We start from the raw sequence: 20,539 nt of genomic DNA, 5'->3' as shown, positions 1-20,539 counted from the left end.
CGAACTTGCTTGCACCTCACAAATATCCAACACTGTGCTTCAGTGGATCCATCCCTCCCAGGGGCCTGCCTCCCTCCCAGTGCTGCAGGGCCCCTCCAACAGGAGACCACCACAGGCAAAGTGAGCTAACCTACCCCTCCCTCCCCTGTGCACCTTGCAGATCCACCCCGGCTCATATGCCAGATCCCATCAAAGCAGCACCACAAGCCTGGCAGTGTGCAAGTAGCCCAGAAAGGGGCCACACCACTCCACAGTGAGTCCTGCTCCTGGAAGAGGGGAAGATAAGGTACACACCAATCTGACTATGGCCCCAGTGGTGGGCTGGGGACAGACATCAGGTATGACTGTGGCCTCGCCCACCAACACAAGTTACTCTGGACAGCACAGGGGAAGTTCCCTGCAGTTTGGAGCCACCTCAGAGACTACCCAAAATGACAAAACGGAAGAATACACCTCAAAAGAAACTCCAGGAAGTAGCAACAGCTAATGAATTGATCAAAAACGATTTAAGCAATACAACGGAACAAGAATTTAGAATAATAGTCATAAAATTAATTGCTGGGCTTGAAAAAAGCATAGAGGACAGCAGAGAATCTATTGCTACAGAGATCAAGGGACTAAGAAATAGTCATAAGGAGCTAAAAAATGCTATAAGTGAGGTGCAAAATAAAATGGAGGTGACCACAGCACGGATTGAAGAGGCAGAGGAAAGAATAGGTGAATTAGAAGATAAAATTATGGACAAAGAGGAAGCTGAGAAAGAGAGAAAAAAAATCCAGGAGTATGAGGGGAGAATTAGAGAACTAAGTGATGTAATCAAGCACAACAATATCCATATAATAGGAATTCCAGAAGAGGAAGAGAGAGAGAAAGGGGCTGAAGGTGTACTTGAACAAATCAGAGCTGAGAACTTCCCTTATCTGGGGAAGGAAAAAGGCATTGAAATCCAAAGAGGCAGAGAACTCCCTTCAGACATTACTTGAATTGATCTTCTGCGTGACATATCATAGTGAAACTGGCAAAACACAAGGGTAAAGAAAAAATTCTGAAAGCAGCTAGGGAGAAACAGGATCTAACTTACAAAGGGAGACCCATAAGAGTAGTGGCACACCTATCTACTGAAACTTGGCAGGCCAGAAAGGAATGTCAGGAAACCTTCAATGTGATGAACAGAAAACATATGCAGCCAAGAACCCTTCCCAGCAAGTCTGTCATTCAGAATATAAGGAGAGATAAAGGTCTTCCCAAACAAACAAAAACTGAAGGAATTCATCACCATTAAACCAGCCCCACAAGGGATCCTAAGAGGGATTCTGTGAGTTAAATGTTGCAAGGACCACAAAGTACCAGAGACCTCACTATAAGCATGAAAGCTACAGACATCACAATGACTCTAAACCCTTATCTTTCAATAATAACACTGAATATAAATGGACTAAGTGCTCCAAACAAAAGACATAGGGTATCAGAATGGAAAAAAAAAAAAACAAAAAAAACAAAACCAAGACCCATCTATTTGCTGTCTACAAGAGACTCATTTTAGACCTGAGGACACCTTCAGATTGAAAGTCAGGGGATGGAGAACTATCTATCATGCTACTGGAAGTCAAAAGAAAGCTGGAGCAGCCATATTTATACCAGACAAACTAGACTTTAAATTAAAGGCTGCAACAAGAGATGAAAAAAGGCATTACAAAATAATTACAGGGTCTATCCATCAGAAAGAGCTAATATTTTATAAATGTCTATGAGCCGAATACAGGAGCCCCCAAATATATAAAATAATTAATTACGAACATAAGCAATGTTATTGATAAGACTGTGGTAATTGCAGGGGACTTTAATACCCCACTTGCAGCAATGGATAGATCATCTAGACACAGGGTCAATAAAGAAACAAGGGCCCTGAATGATACACTGGATCAGAGGGACTTGACAGATATATTTAGAACTCTGCATCTCAAAGCAACAGAATATACTTTCTTCTTGAGTACATATTGGAACGTTCTCCAAGATAGATCACATACTGGGTCACAAAAGAGCCGTTCATAAGTATACAAGAATTGAAATCATACCATGCACACTTTCAGACCAAAATGCTATGAAACTTGAAATGAACCACAGGAAAAAGTCTGGAAAACCTCCAAAAGCATGGAGGTTAAAGAACACCCTACTAAAGAAGGAATGGGTCAACCAGGCAATTAGACGATATTAAAAAAATACATGGAAACAAATGAAAATGAAAATACAAGAACCCAAAAGCTTTGGGATGCAGTGAAGGCAGTCCTGAGAGGAAAATACATTGCAATCCAGGCCTATCTCAAGAATCAAGAAAAAACTCAAATAAAAACTTTACAGCACACCTAAAGGAAATAGAAGCAGAACAGCAAAGACACCCCAAACCCAGCAAAAGAAGACAAATAATGTAGAGCAGATCAATGAAACCAAGAGTTGTTTTTTTGAAAAAATAAACAAAATTGATAAACCTCTAGCCAGGCTTCACAAAAAGAAAAGGGAGATGACCCAAATGGATAAAATCATGAATGAAAATGGAATTATGACAACCAATCCCTCAGAAATACAAGCAATTATCAGGGAACACTAGGAAAAATTATATGCCAACAAACTGGACAACCTGGAAGAAATGGACAAATTCCTAGGCACCCACACACTTCCAAAACTCAACCAGGAGGAAATAGAAAACTTGAACAGACCCATAACCAATGAAGAAATTGAATCAGTTATTGAAAATCTCCCAACAAATAAGAGTCCAGGATCAGATGGCTTCCCAGGGGAATTCTACCAGGCATTTAAAGCAGAGATAATACTTATCCTTCTGAAGCTGTTCCAAACAACAGAAAGGGAAGGAAAACTTCCAGACTCATTCTATGAATCCAGCATTACTTTGATTCCTAAACCAGACAGAGACCCAGCAAAAAAAAATCAGAACTACAGGCCAATATACCTGATGAATATGGATGCAAAAATTCTCAATAAGATACTAGCGAATAGAATTCAACAGCATATAAAAAGAATTATTCACCATGAACAAATTGGATTCATTCCTGGGCTGCAGGGATGGTTCAAAATTCACAAATCAATCAATATGATACATCACATTAATAAAAGACAAGAACCATATGATCCTGTCAATCGATGCAGAAAAAGCATTTGACAAAATTCAGCATCCTTTCTTAATAAAATCCCTCAAGAAAGTCGGTATAGAAGGAACATACTCAAACATCATAAAAGCCATTTATGAAAAGCCCACAGCTAATATCATACTCAATGGGTAGAAACCGAGAGCTTTCACCCTGAGATCAGGAACACGACAGGGATGTCCACTCTCACCGCTGTTGTTTAACATAGTGTTGGAAGTTCTAGCATCAGCAATCGCACAACAAAAGGAAATCAAAGCCATCAAAATTGGCAAAGGTGAAGTCAAGTTTTCACTTTTTGCAGATGACATGATATTGTACATGGAAAGCCCGATAGACTGCACCAAAAGTCTGCTAGAACTGATACATGAATTCAGCAAAGTCGCAGAATACAAAATCAATGTACAGAAATCAGTTGCATTACACTAATAATGAAGCAACAGACAAATAAAGAAACTGATCCCATTCACAATTGCACCAAGAATCATAAAATACCTAGGAATAAACCTAACCAAAGATGTAAAAGATCTGTATGCTGAAAACTATAGAAAGTTTATGAAGGAAATTGAAGAAGATATAAAGAAATGGAAAAACATTCCGTGCTCATGGATTGGAAGAAAAAATATTGTGAAAATGTCAATACTACCCAAAGTTATCTACACATTCAGTGCAATCCCAATCAAAATTGCATCAGCATTCTTCTTGAAGCTAGAATAAGCAATCCTAAAATTTGTATGGAACCACAAAAGACCCCGAATAGCCAAAGTAATATTGAAGAAGAAGACCAAAGCTGGAGACATCACAATCCCAGACTTTAGCCTCTACTACAAAGCTGTAATCATCAAGGCAGCATGGTATTGTCAGAAAAACAGACACATTGGCCAATGGAATAGAATAGAGACTCCAAAATTGGGCCCACAAAAATATGGCCAACAAATCTTTCACAAAGTAGGAAAGAATATCCACTGGAAAAAAGATAGTCTCTTTAACAAATGGTGCTGGGAGAACTGGACAGCAACATGCAGAAGAATGAAACTAGACCACTTTCTTACACCATTCACAAAAATAAACTCAAAATGGATGCAGCACCTGAATGTGAGACAGGAAACCATCAAAATCCTAGAGGAGAAAGCAGGAAAAACCTCTCTGACCTCAGCCGCAGCAATTTCTTACTTGACACATCCCCAAAGAAAGGGAATTAAAAGCAAAAATGAACTCTTGGGACCTCATGAAGATAAAAAGCTTCTGCACTGAAAAGGAAACAATCAACAAAACTAAAAGGCAACCAACGGAATGGGAAAAGATATTTGCAAATGACCTATCAGACAAAGGGCTAGTATCCAAAATCTATAAAGAACTCACCAAACTCCACACCCAAAAACCAAATAATCCAGTGAAGAAATGGGCAGAAAACATGAATAGACACTTCTCTAAAGAAGACATCCAGATGACCAACAGGCACATCAAAAGATGCTCAATGTCCATCACTCCTCATCAAGGAAATACAAATCAAAACCAGAATCAGATACCACCTCACGCCAGTCAGAGTGGCTAAAATGAATAAATCAGGAGACTATACATGCTGGAGAGGATGTGGAGAAACAGGAACCCTCTTGAACTGTTGGTGGGAATGCAAACTGGTGCAGCCGCTCTGGAAAACAGTGTGGGGGTTCCTGAAAAAATTAAAAATAGATGTACCCTATGGCCCAGCAATAGCACTTCTAGGAATTTATCCAAGGGATACAGAAGTGCTGATGCATAGGGGCACTTGTACCCCAATGTTTATAGCAGCTCTTTCAACAATAGCCATACTATGGAAAGAGCCCAAATGTCCATCAACTGATGAATGGATAAAGAAATTGTGGTTTATATACACAATGGAATACTACTTGGCAATGAGAAAGCATGAAATATGGCCTTTTGTAGCAAGGTGGATGGAACTGGAGAGTGTTATACTAACTGAAATAAGTCATACAGAGAAAGACAGATACCATATGTTTTCACTCTTATGTGGATCCTGAGAAACTTAACAGAAGACCATGGGGGAGGGGATGGAAAAAAAAAAGGCTAGAGAGGGAGGGAGCCAAACCATAAGAGACTGTAAAAACTGAGAATAAACTGAGGGTTGATGTGGGGTGGGAGGGAGGGGAGGGTGGGTAGTGGGCATTGAGGAGGGCACCTGTTGGGATGAGTACTGGGTGTTGTATGGAAACCAATTTGACCATAAATTTCAAAAAAATTAAAAAAAAATTAAAAAAATTAAAAAAAAGATTATCAAGTGTTAGATAGCTGAGAATTTAAGGACATTCATTCTTCATGTCAGTACAAATTCAATTTCCCTTAGTATTCTTTATGTAATTTCCCAATAGCTGTACAAATTTAGCATATAATTTTAATGAGTCACTTTTAAAATCAAGAAAAATCTTCATTATTTGCTCAAGTATTTGCTTTTCTGGGATAATTGACCTTCCCCCGGGCTTTAAGGAGTATAACACAGTGTTCAAGATTATGGTCTCTGAATAGATAGCCATGTGCAAATGCTGTCTCTGCCACTTAGTAGCAATGCAATTTGGGGGAATGCTTAGTTAACTCCTGAGCCTTGCTTTCCTTGTCTGTAAAAGGACAGACAAATGTAAAAAATGGCCGAGACTAACTAAGCCTCTACATATGGTAGCTGTTATCACTGTTATTAATAATAACTTAAGTTAAAACGTCAAGATTTAAGCTGAGCTTAGTCTGGCAGGGTAAGAGAATAAGAAAGTGAATGTGATCTTAATTAATGACAAATACATACACACGTGAAAGTAAATGTGACAAGAAACATTGCTATTCTATTCTAAACATATCCCTACTTCTATTTAGATGAATACACCTTTTTTAAAATATGAAATTTATTGTCAAGTTGGTTTCCATACAACACCCAGTGCTCCTCTCAACAGGTGCCCTCCTCAATGCCCACTACCCACCCTCACCTCCCTCCCACCCCCCATCAACCCTCAGTTTATTCTCAGTTTTTAAGAGTCTCTTATGGTTTGGCTCCCTCCCTCTCTTTTTTTTTCTTCCCCTTCCCCATGGTCTTCTGTTAAGTTTCTCAGGATCCACATAAGAGTGAAAACATATGGTATCTGTCTTTCTCTGTATGACCTATTTCACTTAGCATAAAGAATGAACTATTGGGACCTCACGAAGATAAAAAGCTTCTGCACTGCAAAGGAAACAATCAACAAAACTAAAAGGCAACCAACAGAATGGGAAAAGATATTTGCAAATGACATATCGAACAAAGGGCTAGTATCCAAAATCTATAAAGAACTCGCCAAACTCCACACCCGAAAAACAAATAACCCAGTGAAGAAATGGGCAGAAAACATGAATAGCTCTTTTGTTTAGATGAATACAACTCATTGGTAGATCAGGGTCCCTGCGATACTAGAGAGCTTGCACTCTATCCTATTGGTAAACAAAAGCCATTAAATGGTTTTAAGATATATGTTTGTTTTAAAGGCTACAATGTCTTTCTGTACTGCTTCAATCCTTCTTCCTGACATGCACACAAAGTCATTCATTAGGCCAGAAGTTGACAACTATGGCCCACAGGTCAAATCCAGCCTGTTTTTTTGTAAATAAAGTTTTATTGGAACACAGCCACTCTCATTCATTTGTCTATTTTCTATAGCTGTTTTTGCACTGCAATGGCAGGGTTGAGTAGATGCCAAAGGGATGACAGGGATTGCAAAATCTAAACTATTTACCATCTGGCTATCTACAGTTGGTAGACTCCTGCATTAGGTAATTAAAATTGACATTCCTTGTGAATGGGTGGAAGGACAGTAAATAGAAACTTTTGAGCTTTGATGTGAAGTTGAAAGAAGAGATGGTGAGAAAAAGTTTCCTTCTTTCTTGAGTATAGTTCAAGGGTACTATTTTTGGATATGTCATTTTACGATGACTATTTTGAAATGAAATATTTGAGATGCCTGCTTCATTCCCTACTCCAGGAACTTACCATTATGTTTGCTGGAGACACTTAGCACCTAGAAGTAGGAGGACTGAGGTCAGTCAGAGCTTCCATCTCACAATTCAGTTCCTCTAATGGTCTTTTTGTCTTTTATCTCAACCTTGTCTTTCTATAGAACTTCTCTCTCCCCCTCACTTCCTTTCACTCTTTGCATGCAATCAATGACTAAATCATGACAATCTTCTTTCCTACTTCTTGACTCCATTTTTTTCCTTCCCTCTAGCCATAGCCCAGGCATACATTTTCTTTCCATTAGACAATAGCAATATCTCAGAACCGGACTGGTCACCTTGCCTTGAGGGTTCCCTCAGGTAATCCATCTCTATGCTGCCTTCAGAAGGGTCTATGGAAATGAAATTCTGTTTATGCCATTTTCTGGCTTAAAACATTTCAATGACTCCACACTTCTAACAAGATAAAAATCCAAGATCCTTGTTATGGCATACAAAACTCTACAGGCCTACTTCTCTGGCCTTATCATTTATTTAATCTCGTTTTCACCTTTCAGACCTTTTGCTTCACTAATACCTATCTATGGGTGCTGCCTTAAACATACCATGATGTTTATATCCTGGATTGGTGTAGATGTTGGAATGTTTCAATTATCTTCCATTTGTATGGGGAATTGCTACTCATCTTTTATATCTCTCTATGTAAAGTTCTTTGACTCCTAAATAGAGCTCATGGCTCCTCTGTTTTATTTTTGAACTTTGACATTATTCTATTATTGCATATACTGCACTGCACTGTCATTTGTTTACATGTTCTTCTCCTTAGTAGACAGTGATTCCTCCAGGGATGAAAAGGACTGGGTTTCATTCAACTATTCCTGGTGTGGAATAGAATCCCAATATACATTTTTTAACAAACTGAAAAATTTTAAAAACTGTATATTGTAGAAATGTTGAATATAATACTTAATACTACTTCTTTACTTCTACTCCAGTTCCTCTGTATCTCTCTCACACCTTGTCTCCCTTTTGTTACCTCCCTATAGGATACATTTTCCCCTGGACCTCAGGCCCTGTGGCTGGATCCCACCCTCTCTTTCCATATATCCTTGTCACATTCTGTCTCCTAGAATTGCCAACCAATCGCAGGCACCACCCTTATTTGTGTTCTACCTGCTGGTGCAACTCTCACCATCAGCCCATCTGCCACTGGCCCTCACTAATGCCAATTTCCTACGGCCAGCCTCCAGCCCTTACAGTCTTTCCTCTAATTGCTGGAACCTCTAAGGGTCAACTGCCATGTTCTGGAAGGTCTATCTAATGCTTCTTGGTCTGCTGCATTTTATTTGCTAACTAAGCCTCGATTGTGAGAGTTGTCATAAAGAGGCTAATTCATAGTGAATTATTAGCTTTTAAATCCTTCTTGCCCTTTTTAAGCCAAAAGTTAGCTTAAAGGGTAGTTTCAGGTGGCTAAAGACATTAAAAAGGCATAATTATGTGATGACTCGGCTTCTTTATACTGGGAAGTATAGAAAGGACACACTGAGTTATTGAAGACATTCTTATGTTTATTTAACACACATCTGCACAAAACATAAAAAAAATGTCAATCTAGCAGTTTAATGTATTTAGAATAATGTATCCACATTAACAAGATGAAAGTAGCACAGCACACTAGATGAATGTACAAGCACTGGGGTCCAACAGACTTGAGTTTAAGTTTTGGCTCACAAATTATCAGCTATGTGATCTTTGGACAAGTTATTTAGCCCCTGTTGGGTCTTAGTTTCCTCATCTGTAAAATGGCCATGTCACAGATACTCATATGGTTGTGAGGACCAAATGAAATAATATATATATGATGGTACACAGAAAATGCTCAATGAACGGTGTCTTTACAAAATGTGACACCTAAAATCGCCCTCTCCCTCAATGGCATGAGAAAGTGAAGGATAATGCAATATGTGAGCAACTTGATAGGCCATATGATCTATAAAACTATAAACTTCAACTTACAAATTCTGTACCAAAAGTCATAAACAAATTGCTAATATGCCATAAAGACAACATTCTAAATGGTGGTTTTAGGCTGCCCACATCAGCTAATTTAAACCATTTTACACTTGAAATATAATACAAAGTATACAGTACTATATAATTATTCTTGTTCTCATGGTAGTGGCACTTCCTAGGGGATGGGGGCTCCTGAAGGAGGAGAGCTATCAATGATCTTGGGAGTAGAGAACGATAGACCAGTCTGCTCATCAGTATGTGTGGATAAATGAGACACTACTTGTATTAAGAAAAGAGATATCATATGTCATTTTCAGAAAAAAAAAATTGAAGTAACAAACTATAAGAAAAACCAGATTCTTTCTTTCACAGAAAGAATCACAATTATCACTTGGGCTAGCATCATTGTGGTGATAATAGAGAATGTCTTAGTGTGCTCTTGCACACTTTAACTTGTATTAAACAGAGATCACTTTATATTTTTAGTATGTTTTCAAATCATAAATAGTTCCATATGAACACAAGGGTGATAAGACTATGCTATTCAACATCTATACATTTACAAATAAGAAAAGCAGATGCAAACTTGCTAACAGGTAAAATAAAGCATTTTATTTGTAAAAAAGGGAATCTGCCGGTGCTTATGTTTGGTATATAGCCTAAAGCCTTAGGTGATGTTCTAAGAGCTTTTATAGACAATTTAGAAAACAAAAGTAATCAATTAGTGAGTGGGTTAAACATATGATGAAATACTGGAATTAGAATAGTTTATCTGAACACACTAGCTATTTATAAATATTATTACTGATGCCCTTTAAAGTAGGTATTACTTCTCCCCAAAGTGATGTGAGGCTAAAGGTATATAACAATTAAAACTATTCATATTTAATAGCATATAATTAGTGCCAGAAGTAGCATTATTATTGTTTTTTATTATTATAACATTGAAGTGTATCTTCTGAGGAAGCAAGTTACTTCATAACAAAATTATTCTTTAATTATAATCTTTTAGCTGATAGTTTAGATTACATTAGCACTTGTATAATAAGCCGTTATGTAAAATGCCTTCCATTCTGGCTAAAAAAACATTAAAGTTCACTCAGTAATAAAAATGACCTAAGCTATCTGGCTGAAAACATGTTGGCAATTTCCGCTCAGAAAAAATTGGAACATCAAAGCAAAAATGCCTTGGTCATTTTAAGCCATAAATGCAGAACTGGAACCATCTTGGGTTCCTATTAAACTAATAGAATGAATGATAGAGAACTTCCCACTTTTGATATCACTGGCTGAATAGGATTATCCAGGATCACCATTTGACTCTGAAGATGAGAAACAAAGAATGTGGCAAAAACTACAGGTGCATGGGGTCATGGCCTTGCCATTGTGACTAAAAATTAAAGGGTCAATGAAGCCATTTGCTCCTATGAGATCTCTGCCACTAGTAGGATTGAAAATTCTATCTGTGGTCTTAAAACAATGTTAAATTATCCATTTATTGATTCAATAGATATGCCAACTATATCTGTGAAAAGTGTAGACTTGTGCCTCAAAAAATATATTTTCTGTTCTTTTCCTGTCAAGTGCAGAGAAATGTATTTATATATGCACATAGATCTTCATCTGAATGGAATCATAGTTCACTCTTAGCAGCTTTTCTCAGCCTGCGCTATACCAGTTCATAGCCTTGTCCAGAAGTGCTGTCACAAAATTCCACCTTGATTTAGCATATTCCTCAGCAGCTATGACAGTAGCTTTTGGAACACCAGCTTGTGTCAAAACATTAAAGGAATCATGTTAACTGTGAGAAACTAAGTTACATGATCTTTTCCAAAATAAAAAAAAATGGGTTAAGACCATTTAAAAATTACATTTTGTATGCAATTACTTACTGACTTAGTTATACTCCTTTTGAAATGACTCAGAAGTTAACAAAGAAAAACGGTTCATGTATTTCAAAATAACAAGAGGCCAACAGTTTAAATTAGAAGCAAAATTTCTTTGGAAAACTGGCATTATAAATTCATTTTTCAGAATCTGTATTTCTAACATCTTCCATCCTTATTCCCACAATGGAACTCCTAAATTCTTTCTTGCAATTCATTATTGTAGTCAAGAATGTGAAAATATTGGATACTATATTTCAAGTATATTTAAAGAAACTTTGTCATTCATAGGAAAAAGTTTGGGGGCAAATTACAGAGGTAGTATTAAATGACAGAGATGCTTTTATAGTCTTTTTTCTCACATCCCAGAGGAAAAAACAACTTACTGTCCCTACCACACCAAGTTTTTAACACAAAACTGAGAAACACCAACAGCCTTACCTGTTTGACCGCATTATCATTTCCTAAACCACAGTCTGGGCCAGAGCAGACATAAATGTTGGATGGTAAATCATTATAAGAGTTCCTGCTGACATCTGAAGAATCTCTCATATTGAAGTAAAGAGCCCACAAAAGTCTTGGTTTCTCATCTTCTTCATTTTCTAAATGTAGACATAAATTTTAGTCACATCTAAAGCACAATAAGGATGTCATTTAATACAGTATGTAGCCAATTACTAACAAACCATGACTGTATAGTGTAGTAAATGAGAGCTTTGTATGTAAAAAAATAGTAAATCTGTATCCACATACTCTAATACATGTGTATATTTCAAGCAATGATGGCTTTTCAACCTCAAATAAGATTACTAGTATGTTACTTAGATATAACACCTATTCTCTTCAATTTCTATTATTTCTTCTCAGCAATATCATAGTGCTTCTGATCACATTCATCCTTAAATTATGTCAATGAAGAAGATAACACATTTTTTTATGTTTCACATAAACAAACCAACTTGAAAATTATATACAGTAAGTCAATGATATATACAGGATTATGAGATATCCAGAGGAGACAAGTCTATAGAGACAGAAAGTAGATTAGTGGTTACTTAGGGCTGGGGGAATTCGAGTAAGTGAGGGATTACTGCTAATGGGTGTGAGGTTTCTATTTTAGGTGATGGACATATTCTGAAATTGTGGTGATGTATGAACAATTTGATGATGAACATATTAAAAACATTGAATTTTACACTTTATGTGTGTGAACTGTATAGTATGCAGATTATATCTCAATAAATTCATAATTATATCTTAATAAAGCCACTATTAAAAAATAGTGTATATGGGATTAAAACATTAATATCCTAAAACACTGATGCTTTGTCCTACTGGATTATAGAAGCAATGGCAACTGGCAAAAAATAAAAATAAGGTTGCGAGTGCTTGCTTCAACAGCATATATATTAAATTGGAACAAAGATAAAGATGTGAGACTTCAAGTTGTTTTTAGCACACATTCTCTCATTTAACAGCAAGCATCTATTATGTGTGTTAGGCATTAGGCTAGCAGCTAGAAATACACAGGTAAAGTAGACTTAGTCCTTAGGCTCCTGATGTTTTATATTCCCTAATACAGAGCCTAGCACATAACAGACACTCAATGAACAACTGTTAAATTGATTTTAATCCTGCTTTCAGGTATAATCAAAATATGATATGCTTATTAAAAGGTTCAACCTTAGATGTATATAAAGATTACCCAAGACCATGGGGCACCTTGTGAATCATAAAGAAAATACTAAAGGTATAACTAGTTAATTAGCTCTTATTGTTAAACTGGAAATCAATGTAGAGAAATTCACAGCTAATTGTAGTATTCAGTTAACAAGAATGCCCAATTCCCCAATTCAGGATAAACAGGATTTTGTTATATTTAATTTAAAATATCTCTACTACGGGGCGCCTGGGTGGCTCAGTTGGTTGAGCGGCCGACTTCGGCTCAGGTCATGATATCAGTTTGTGAGTTCAAGCCCTGCTGTGGGCTCTGTGCTGACAGCTTGGAGCCTGGAGCGTGCTTCAGATTCTGTGTCTCCTCTCTCTGCCCATCCCCTGTTTGTGCTATCTCTGTCTCTCAAAAATAAATAGATAAATGTAAAAAAAAAATTAAAATATCTCTACTACAAAAATACCAGTTATAAGGGGTGCCTGAGTGGCTCAGTTGGTTGAGCATCTGACTTCAGCTCAGGTCATGATCTCATGGTTTGTGGGTTCAAGCCCCACGTCAGGCTCTGTGCTGACAGCTCAGAGCCTGGAGCCTGCTTCGGATTCTGTGCCTCCCTCTCTCTGCCCCTCCCCCAGTCACACTGTGTCTCTCAAAAATGAATAAATGTTAAAAAAATTTAAAAAATACCAACTATGTTATTTTTCTAGTTCATTTTGAATAATCCATTATTATTAGTGTGATAGGATGAAGAAACTCTGAATGGAAGAAGTGATTCCTTACAATGCCCCTTCCTAATGCTAAGATCTATGAGTCAAAGGTATCACTAACTTCATGTAAACATATGATAGATGGTGAAACCTATTTACTGACAAAATAAAGGAATATAAGGAATTCATATTTCACAGCTAAAACCATATGGCTCTTAATAAATTTATTGGTTAAGTTTAGTTTCACTAAATCTTACAGGAAGATAATTAAACATACTGCCCGTGATCTGTGATACCAGACTCCATGAGCATTGCAGAAAAGTGGGCTAAAGTCTGGAATTCCTTTAATATTGCCTAGTCCATTTCTAAGCATACATAAAGAGAATTTATCTTGTATTCTGTGAAAGTTCCAGCTCAAAGGAGGGCTTTCACCCAATAGAAGCTGGGAAAAATGAATACTCCAATAGATTATAGGAAAGAATTTCACAGAGATTGAAGCATTGAGAAGGAACCATGAGGAAGATGAAAAGTTGACATAGGCTGAAGATAAATGCTCTAGATAGAAGGGAGTTATCAGGCTTTGACCTTAAAACCCTCAAAAAGACATATAATTGCTTCATCTTTCTTTGAGGTCAGCTAGAAGGCAGAGAGATAGCTGGAAAAATAACATGCAGTTGAGAAGTACACAGTTGTCAAAAATAAATAGTAAAGCTGCTGAGGTTTGCCTGAGAATATATCACCTAACCAGGAGTAGAACTGGTTTTCTGTAATATCTCATTTCATCAATTAGATAGTGTAAAGGACTAAACATGTAATAGGTAATTTAGAATAAGACCTTGGGCAAATTAAACTGGGGTAAGTACAGAACAAAGTAGACAGAAAAAAAAAATCAACAATGGCATACCAAATAAAGGCAATACATGACCTATAGGTACATGCCATATTTAGGAAGAGACTATTTTAGTAACATAGCAGACTAGCATAAGGCCAAAAGAGTAGGAGACTGTTACAGCTGTGATCTAGTCTGGACACAACAAATACAAAAAGGAATTAAGACAAGGTATTTGATTTCTGAGTCCAACAATTACCTAATATCTTTACCAGCCATGGGCCTCAAAATAACACTGTGAGGGGAATTTTACTTTTTTGAGGTAGGAAATGAATGAGATGGGATGAGATAATTCCACATGCCATATACAATCAAATGAAAAACAGAAAGAACATGGTGCAGCAATGATACTACATTGTACACATTTCAAGATATAGTACTAATGAAATTCTTGCTTCAATTTATAAAGAAATCTCAATTTCCTGAGTAAAATAATAAATCATTTAGGATAGTTATACTACTGCTCATTCAGTGCTTTGAAGAATATTCTGGAGTCTGGAAGAATTAATCCAGATGGGTATGAATGGTGAGCAATCACCTAATTTCCTCACGTGTACAACCAGGTTCATTAAGCATAAAACATCTGAAATTTCTTTGGACTTGGAAGGAGGGAAGGGTTTAGAGATCTTTGATGTTCTTTTTTTAATTTTTTTAATGTTTATTTATTTTTGAGAGACAGAGTGCAAGTGGGGGAGGGGCAGAGAAGGGGGAGACACAGAATCGAAGCAGGCTCCAGGCTCTGAGCTGTCAGCACAGAGCCCTATGCGGGGCTTGAACTCACGAACTGGTAAATCATGGCCTGAGCCGAAATCAGATGCTTAACTGACTGAGCCACCCAGGTGCCCTGAGATCTTTAATGTTCTTAAAGGAGCCTGGGAGGTTAGGGCTCTTGGAAGTATTGGTACAACTGTTTCTTAAGACAGAACATATGTCAAGAGCTCCAGGTGATAAATGTAAAAAGTAAGAGAAGGAAAGAGAGAATACCATTCACAACCCTACTGGAATTTTTCAGATACACCAGCAAATAAGTACTATATCTGAGAAGAGAACATTATCTTTTACAATAAATAAACTTCCTTGCAAGGTAACTAGGCTGACTTTCAGAAAGATTTATGAAGTATAGCACTAAACAGAAAGTAGAACTCAAATAAAAAGAAAAAATTAGCTCAAGTAATATTATTCCTTTGGCACACATTTTAAAACAAAATAATTACAATGCTCCAAAGTATAAAGCTTCATATCACCATCAAGTAATTAAAACTTAATAATAATGATCATTAATCTGTGAAAATAGGGCTTTTGCTGTAGAGAAGAATGTGCTTTTAACGTACTAAAAGTTGATATTGCTCATAAAGTTTCTTCTCATTTAGGCAGGAAAATGAATTGAGTTCTCTTCTCCAGGTGACTTTGCCTCTTTGACCTGCCATGGCCCAGTGCTCACTTTATCTGGTGATTCATTTTCAATAACTCCAACAGTATTTGTTCTGACATTTTAATTAAAATATGACCACTACCTCATCCTGATGATAAAAAGGGCTATGTGTCAGTGAAAACTAGCTTTTCAGTGCCTCAGTGCACCTGAGGACTCCTCTGAGCACATAGTTCTTTCTAAAGAATTTCAGTCAGGTTCTAAACAATACATCATTTCAAAATGGGATCACTTTAACCATTAAGATTAATGTTTAAAAATCTAAAATGGCTAGAGAGTGCTAAGTAATGAACGTGTAATTTGCCCAGCTTGTTGTTTTTAAAAGAAAATTAAATGCATTTTAAAAAGTGAGGAGCAATGATACAAGATTCAAATTTAGTGTATTATTTGAGACTACCACACAATGAAATTAAAACAAAAAAATTATGAAAAATTTCAGAAAGAGGGAAGAAATTCAGAGTTTTTATAAGCAAAGTAATTAAAGCCAAGGATTAGTCCATGATTCCATATTAGGTTTAGAAATATCATCATGTATCATAAGTTTGCAATCAAATTTTTAACAATAATGAAAACATTTATGAGACTTTCCAGTATATAAAATGTAAATATGAAACAAACTAAATTTGAAACTAAAGTGAAATAAAGTTTCAGATTTCAGGATTGTATTCAGGCAGCTAAAAAAGAAATTAATTAATTATACTGATATTAGTTCCTGAAAATGGAGTTTACTGACGTAAATATAAATGCCCCTCTATGTACTATCTCTGCATTAAGAAAACAAATAAGACACATAGATGAACGTAAAGAAAATACAACAGGTGGGAGTAAATAAATGGTTGTCTGAACAAACATAACATCCAAAGGAAATAAAGATATATGACTCAGCAAGGAAACTGGTCATGATTCAAGTACACATGCAAATCCTATATAATAAAAATCACCCTCACTTCATATAAATGAATAATATCCATCAGGCTACTTTTTGATCATTTACATACAAAATACAGCAATGTTTGCTCCATTCATAGCTATAAGAGCTACCCTATGAGGAGAAAAGTTAAAAAATTTGTGGTTGAAAAACATTTTCCACCATGAATAAATAGCATAGTGCCATATATATTTTGAGAGTTAAATATTTATCGCATCAGTAGCAAGCTACACATTAAAAGACAATTATTAGGAAGGATTTCTACATTTGTCAATTAATATTTTAATATTATATTAGCTTTTTAAAAATGATAACTTTTTCTGATAAAGGAATATATACTCTTATGTGTAATATCTATAAAATTAAGAAAATTAAAAGGAAAAAAATAAAAGTCCATAATTCCATCGAAACTGAGAGATTTACAGGCAGTCTTTTTTTCTATGCATGTGAATATGTACACATATAAATGTGTATTTTTGCACATAATTATACATGTTGTGTGTGAAATGTGTATTTTTCCTTTACCATTATAGAGTGGAATATTTTCCCAGTTTTAGGGAGAGAATGTGTTCGTTCATGCTACTACAATATGTAAGGGCTCTTGCTGAATACATCATATTTCAGTCCAGGTTGCAGAAACCTTCATGATATATCTAAGAGGGTAAAGTGGTTACGTTACCTTTCTATCATAAATCGTTGATTATTACTCTTACCTATCTCCGTTTCGGTATATGGAGTAAACAATTTCTGCACAACTGGTTCTAAATCTTCTCTTGCTGTTTTAGAAGATGTACAAGTCAAATGAACCAAATCTGTTTTTAAAAAAAAATAATATTTTGAGTTCCTGCCTACACACATTTCACTGTGTAATACTCATTTTCAAAGCACTAAGCTGGTGCCACAGGAAATGGAGAGCTGAGCAAGTCATGCCTCCTGCCTTTAAGGAGTTTATAATCTAGTGATGGGAAATATGTAAAAACCATAACAATATGCTATATGTGTTAACACCTAATAATGTGTTAACTAATAACTAAGAGCACACTAAGACCCAAGAAGAAGTAATAGTTGATGGACCAGTTTGTAAAACTAGCAGAGTAGAAAAGCCTAGGAAACCATTTATTTATTAAGAGCTTAACTTATCCTTATAACATTCCCAAAGAAGTTGGATAAAGGATTGCTAAGCAAAATAACTATGTAAATAAGACTGAAAATGGAGTATTTATTTACTTACAGAATACAGTTCATATTTTTCGACAGAAAAATTCATTTATACAAACTTTACTGATAAGTTAACATATCATCTATTCATTATAGGGTTCTCTAAGAAACCTTTTGGCGGAACACTATTGGCTTAGAGTGATACATATAGTTGAAAGTCCATAAAATGGCACAAGTTAAAGCAGTATATAGTATTTTCAGAAATTCCAAATCACTTTCCTTTTGCATTTACAGATTCATGGGGCCTGGGCCTCGGAGAAAGTTTGCATTAGAGAATATCATGCACAAAAAAGGCCCTTCATAGAAGTAAAGCACTGTAGCCTAATACATTTAGAATCACTAAAGGCCAACAACAAACATAAAGGAGGGACAAAAAGTTCTGTATACTGAAAGAAAGGACTAAGGGGATCCCTAAATGGAAGAAATTCTTATGGTCAAGGAAAGGGCTTGGGACAGGATAGAATAGCAGGAAGACTATATTAGATAATGGTATAAGTACTAAGAATTTTTTCCCCCTAAAACACCAGTAGAAAAATACACCCACTTCTTTTCTGAAAGTTTAGACTAGTAGACTTTTTTTTTTAAACCCCAGGAAGACAGTTCAAAGCTTATCATTGAAGTCAACATCAGAAGTGGGTTCTCATGATTAAAATTCATTCCACATTCAACTATTAAAAAATATATCTAAGCATAAATTGAGGACTCTTAATAACCATGTGAGGTAAAATCAAATGTTTTTTTTTTTTTTTTTTTTTAGGTCCACCAAAAAAAGTGATATTCTAAGAAGGTTTCTGTTTTATGTAGGTAATGTTTTTACATGACTGTAACAATGGTTCCCATTGATTCTGGGGTATTCCAGGATGTATGGTACTAATAATTTCAAAAGGCATAATAATCTTTACAACAAAATTATTCCTAATTAACTAAAATTTTTCAAATGCCATATAACTTTGGTGGGAAGGGAATTTAAACTCCCTACGTAATTACTGAATTAAATGGGGTGTAGAACTACAAAGGTAGAAATCCATGATAAAACTCAAGAGAAACTGTCCTGTCTCATAAAATACCAATATCCAGGCCAAAGTTCTCAATTTTCCAGTTCTTTCCTATTCAATAAATGTGTACTAGGGAGAAAGCAGATGTACATAAATATAAATAAAAAATATATTTGAATATCTTAATGGTAAACTACTGGTTCTGTTAAACAGGATATCTAAAGGAAATATATACTGGAATAATTACATCCTTATGTTTCCTAACAATTATCAGAATTCAGGGAGTGCTAGCAAAAATTTCTAATAGTCAAGTCAGATTATCATCTTGTACTTAATGAGTTTTATAGCCATTCTTAGAAATACTAAAGACATTATGACCTGGGTTATAATATCTGAAATTGATTCTGATTAGATGCTAATTATTAACTGAGCTACAAATTTAAGGTATAAACAATTATTTTTTTCTCCCTACAACTTCCTACTTTTTCTGTTATCTGCATTACTTACTTGTATAGGTTACTCTGAATTTACTGTGTCTCTTCAAATCTGAGAGATTGTTGGTTGTGTTTTTTAAAATACAGATTATTTTCAAAAGTGGTTTATTAATCTTCATAACTTTCATAAGTCCTTTGCAAGGACAAGTTTTAGAGCCAGTTTTTCTTTTCTGTATCTGTCAAATTTAACTTTCACTTACATGGGTATTCAATAAATACTTGTGGCAAAAGATAATTTGCTTCCCTGTCATAGGCAGACTAAGTATTCATAGGCTTAAATAGACAAATATGTGCATAAAAATGTATGTAGACATATATATGCATCGGGAAAATTTTTACTAGTTTATTACATAAAATGGAGGAAATTATCTGATCAACCAGGATAGACAAAAGGAAAGTATCAATAGATAATCCTCCAATTATTTAAATATGCCTGATAAATGCTTTTAGACATATCTATAATATTCTCAATAGAAGTCAAAAGATTATCTAGAATTGACTATACAGCTAAACTGCATAAGTCAGACACTATTCTATGCATGTTAGAAATATTATTTCATTTTACCTGTGCAACAGCCAACTGTTATCCTCATTTTACAGGTGAGAAAACAGGAATAGTGAAGTTAAGCAGATTTCCTAAAGTCATGTCATTAGTAAAAGGAACAGCTGGGACTCAGAGATGGAATTCAAGCCCATGTGGTATGCCTCTAGAGTGCCCACTCTTAGTCCCTAAATGATGGTGGGTAATTGTAATAATCTCCTGTAGAAGGCACAATCACTTAAAGTAGCAGTCTTCTAACTAGAGTGTGTACAAAAATACAAAAGACCTTTTCACAAGTTACAATAATTCTAAGGAACTCAACATTCAGTTGCTCAACCCTGCTTCCTTCCACTTTTATTAAGCAATGAATTTCAATAAATTTATTTTGTGTTTAATAATTCTTTATCAAAATTGTAATATATGTATGATAGTTTAATTTTACACAAATAATATTAATTACGCAATCCAGAAGACATTTAAAAAATACTTAGAACCTTATTGTCCTAGGAAATTTTTTTAAAAAAATTTACTTCCATTTATTTTTTTAAATGACACCATGCTTTCAGTTCTCTAAAACTGGAATCAGAACAATGATCTCTCTTATAATAAGCTGCTGCCCTTTAGTAAGTTTTGGTTTTCGTTC

The 20,539-nt window shown here is 35.5% G+C and overlaps 1 protein-coding gene across 3 annotated transcripts in view; it reads right to left on the bottom strand.

Moving 5' to 3' along the window:
* CHM (CHM Rab escort protein) overlaps window positions 1-20,539 on the bottom strand; it is a 246,400-nt gene that overhangs the window by 4,887 nt on the left and 220,974 nt on the right. For 2 of the 3 annotated variants that reach the window (XM_081793306.1, XM_081793307.1), the window contains 2 exons: window positions 17,362-17,460; window positions 11,468-11,628 (listed from right to left, as the gene is read on the bottom strand). In XM_081793306.1, the coding sequence (XP_081649432.1) occupies window positions 11,468-11,628; window positions 17,362-17,460 (260 nt within the window). Of the gene's footprint in view, window positions 1-11,467; window positions 11,629-17,361; window positions 17,461-20,539 lie in introns of those variants that run through there. The other variant, XM_081793308.1, reaches the window with a different exon arrangement.

This window comes from Panthera onca, chromosome X (assembly GCF_046562875.1).
Source record: "Panthera onca isolate mPanOnc1 chromosome X, mPanOnc1 haplotype 2, whole genome shotgun sequence".
NCBI lineage: Eukaryota > Metazoa > Chordata > Mammalia > Carnivora > Felidae > Panthera > Panthera onca.
Note: the sequence above shows the minus strand (reverse complement) of the source record. Positions and strands in the feature narration are given on the sequence as shown.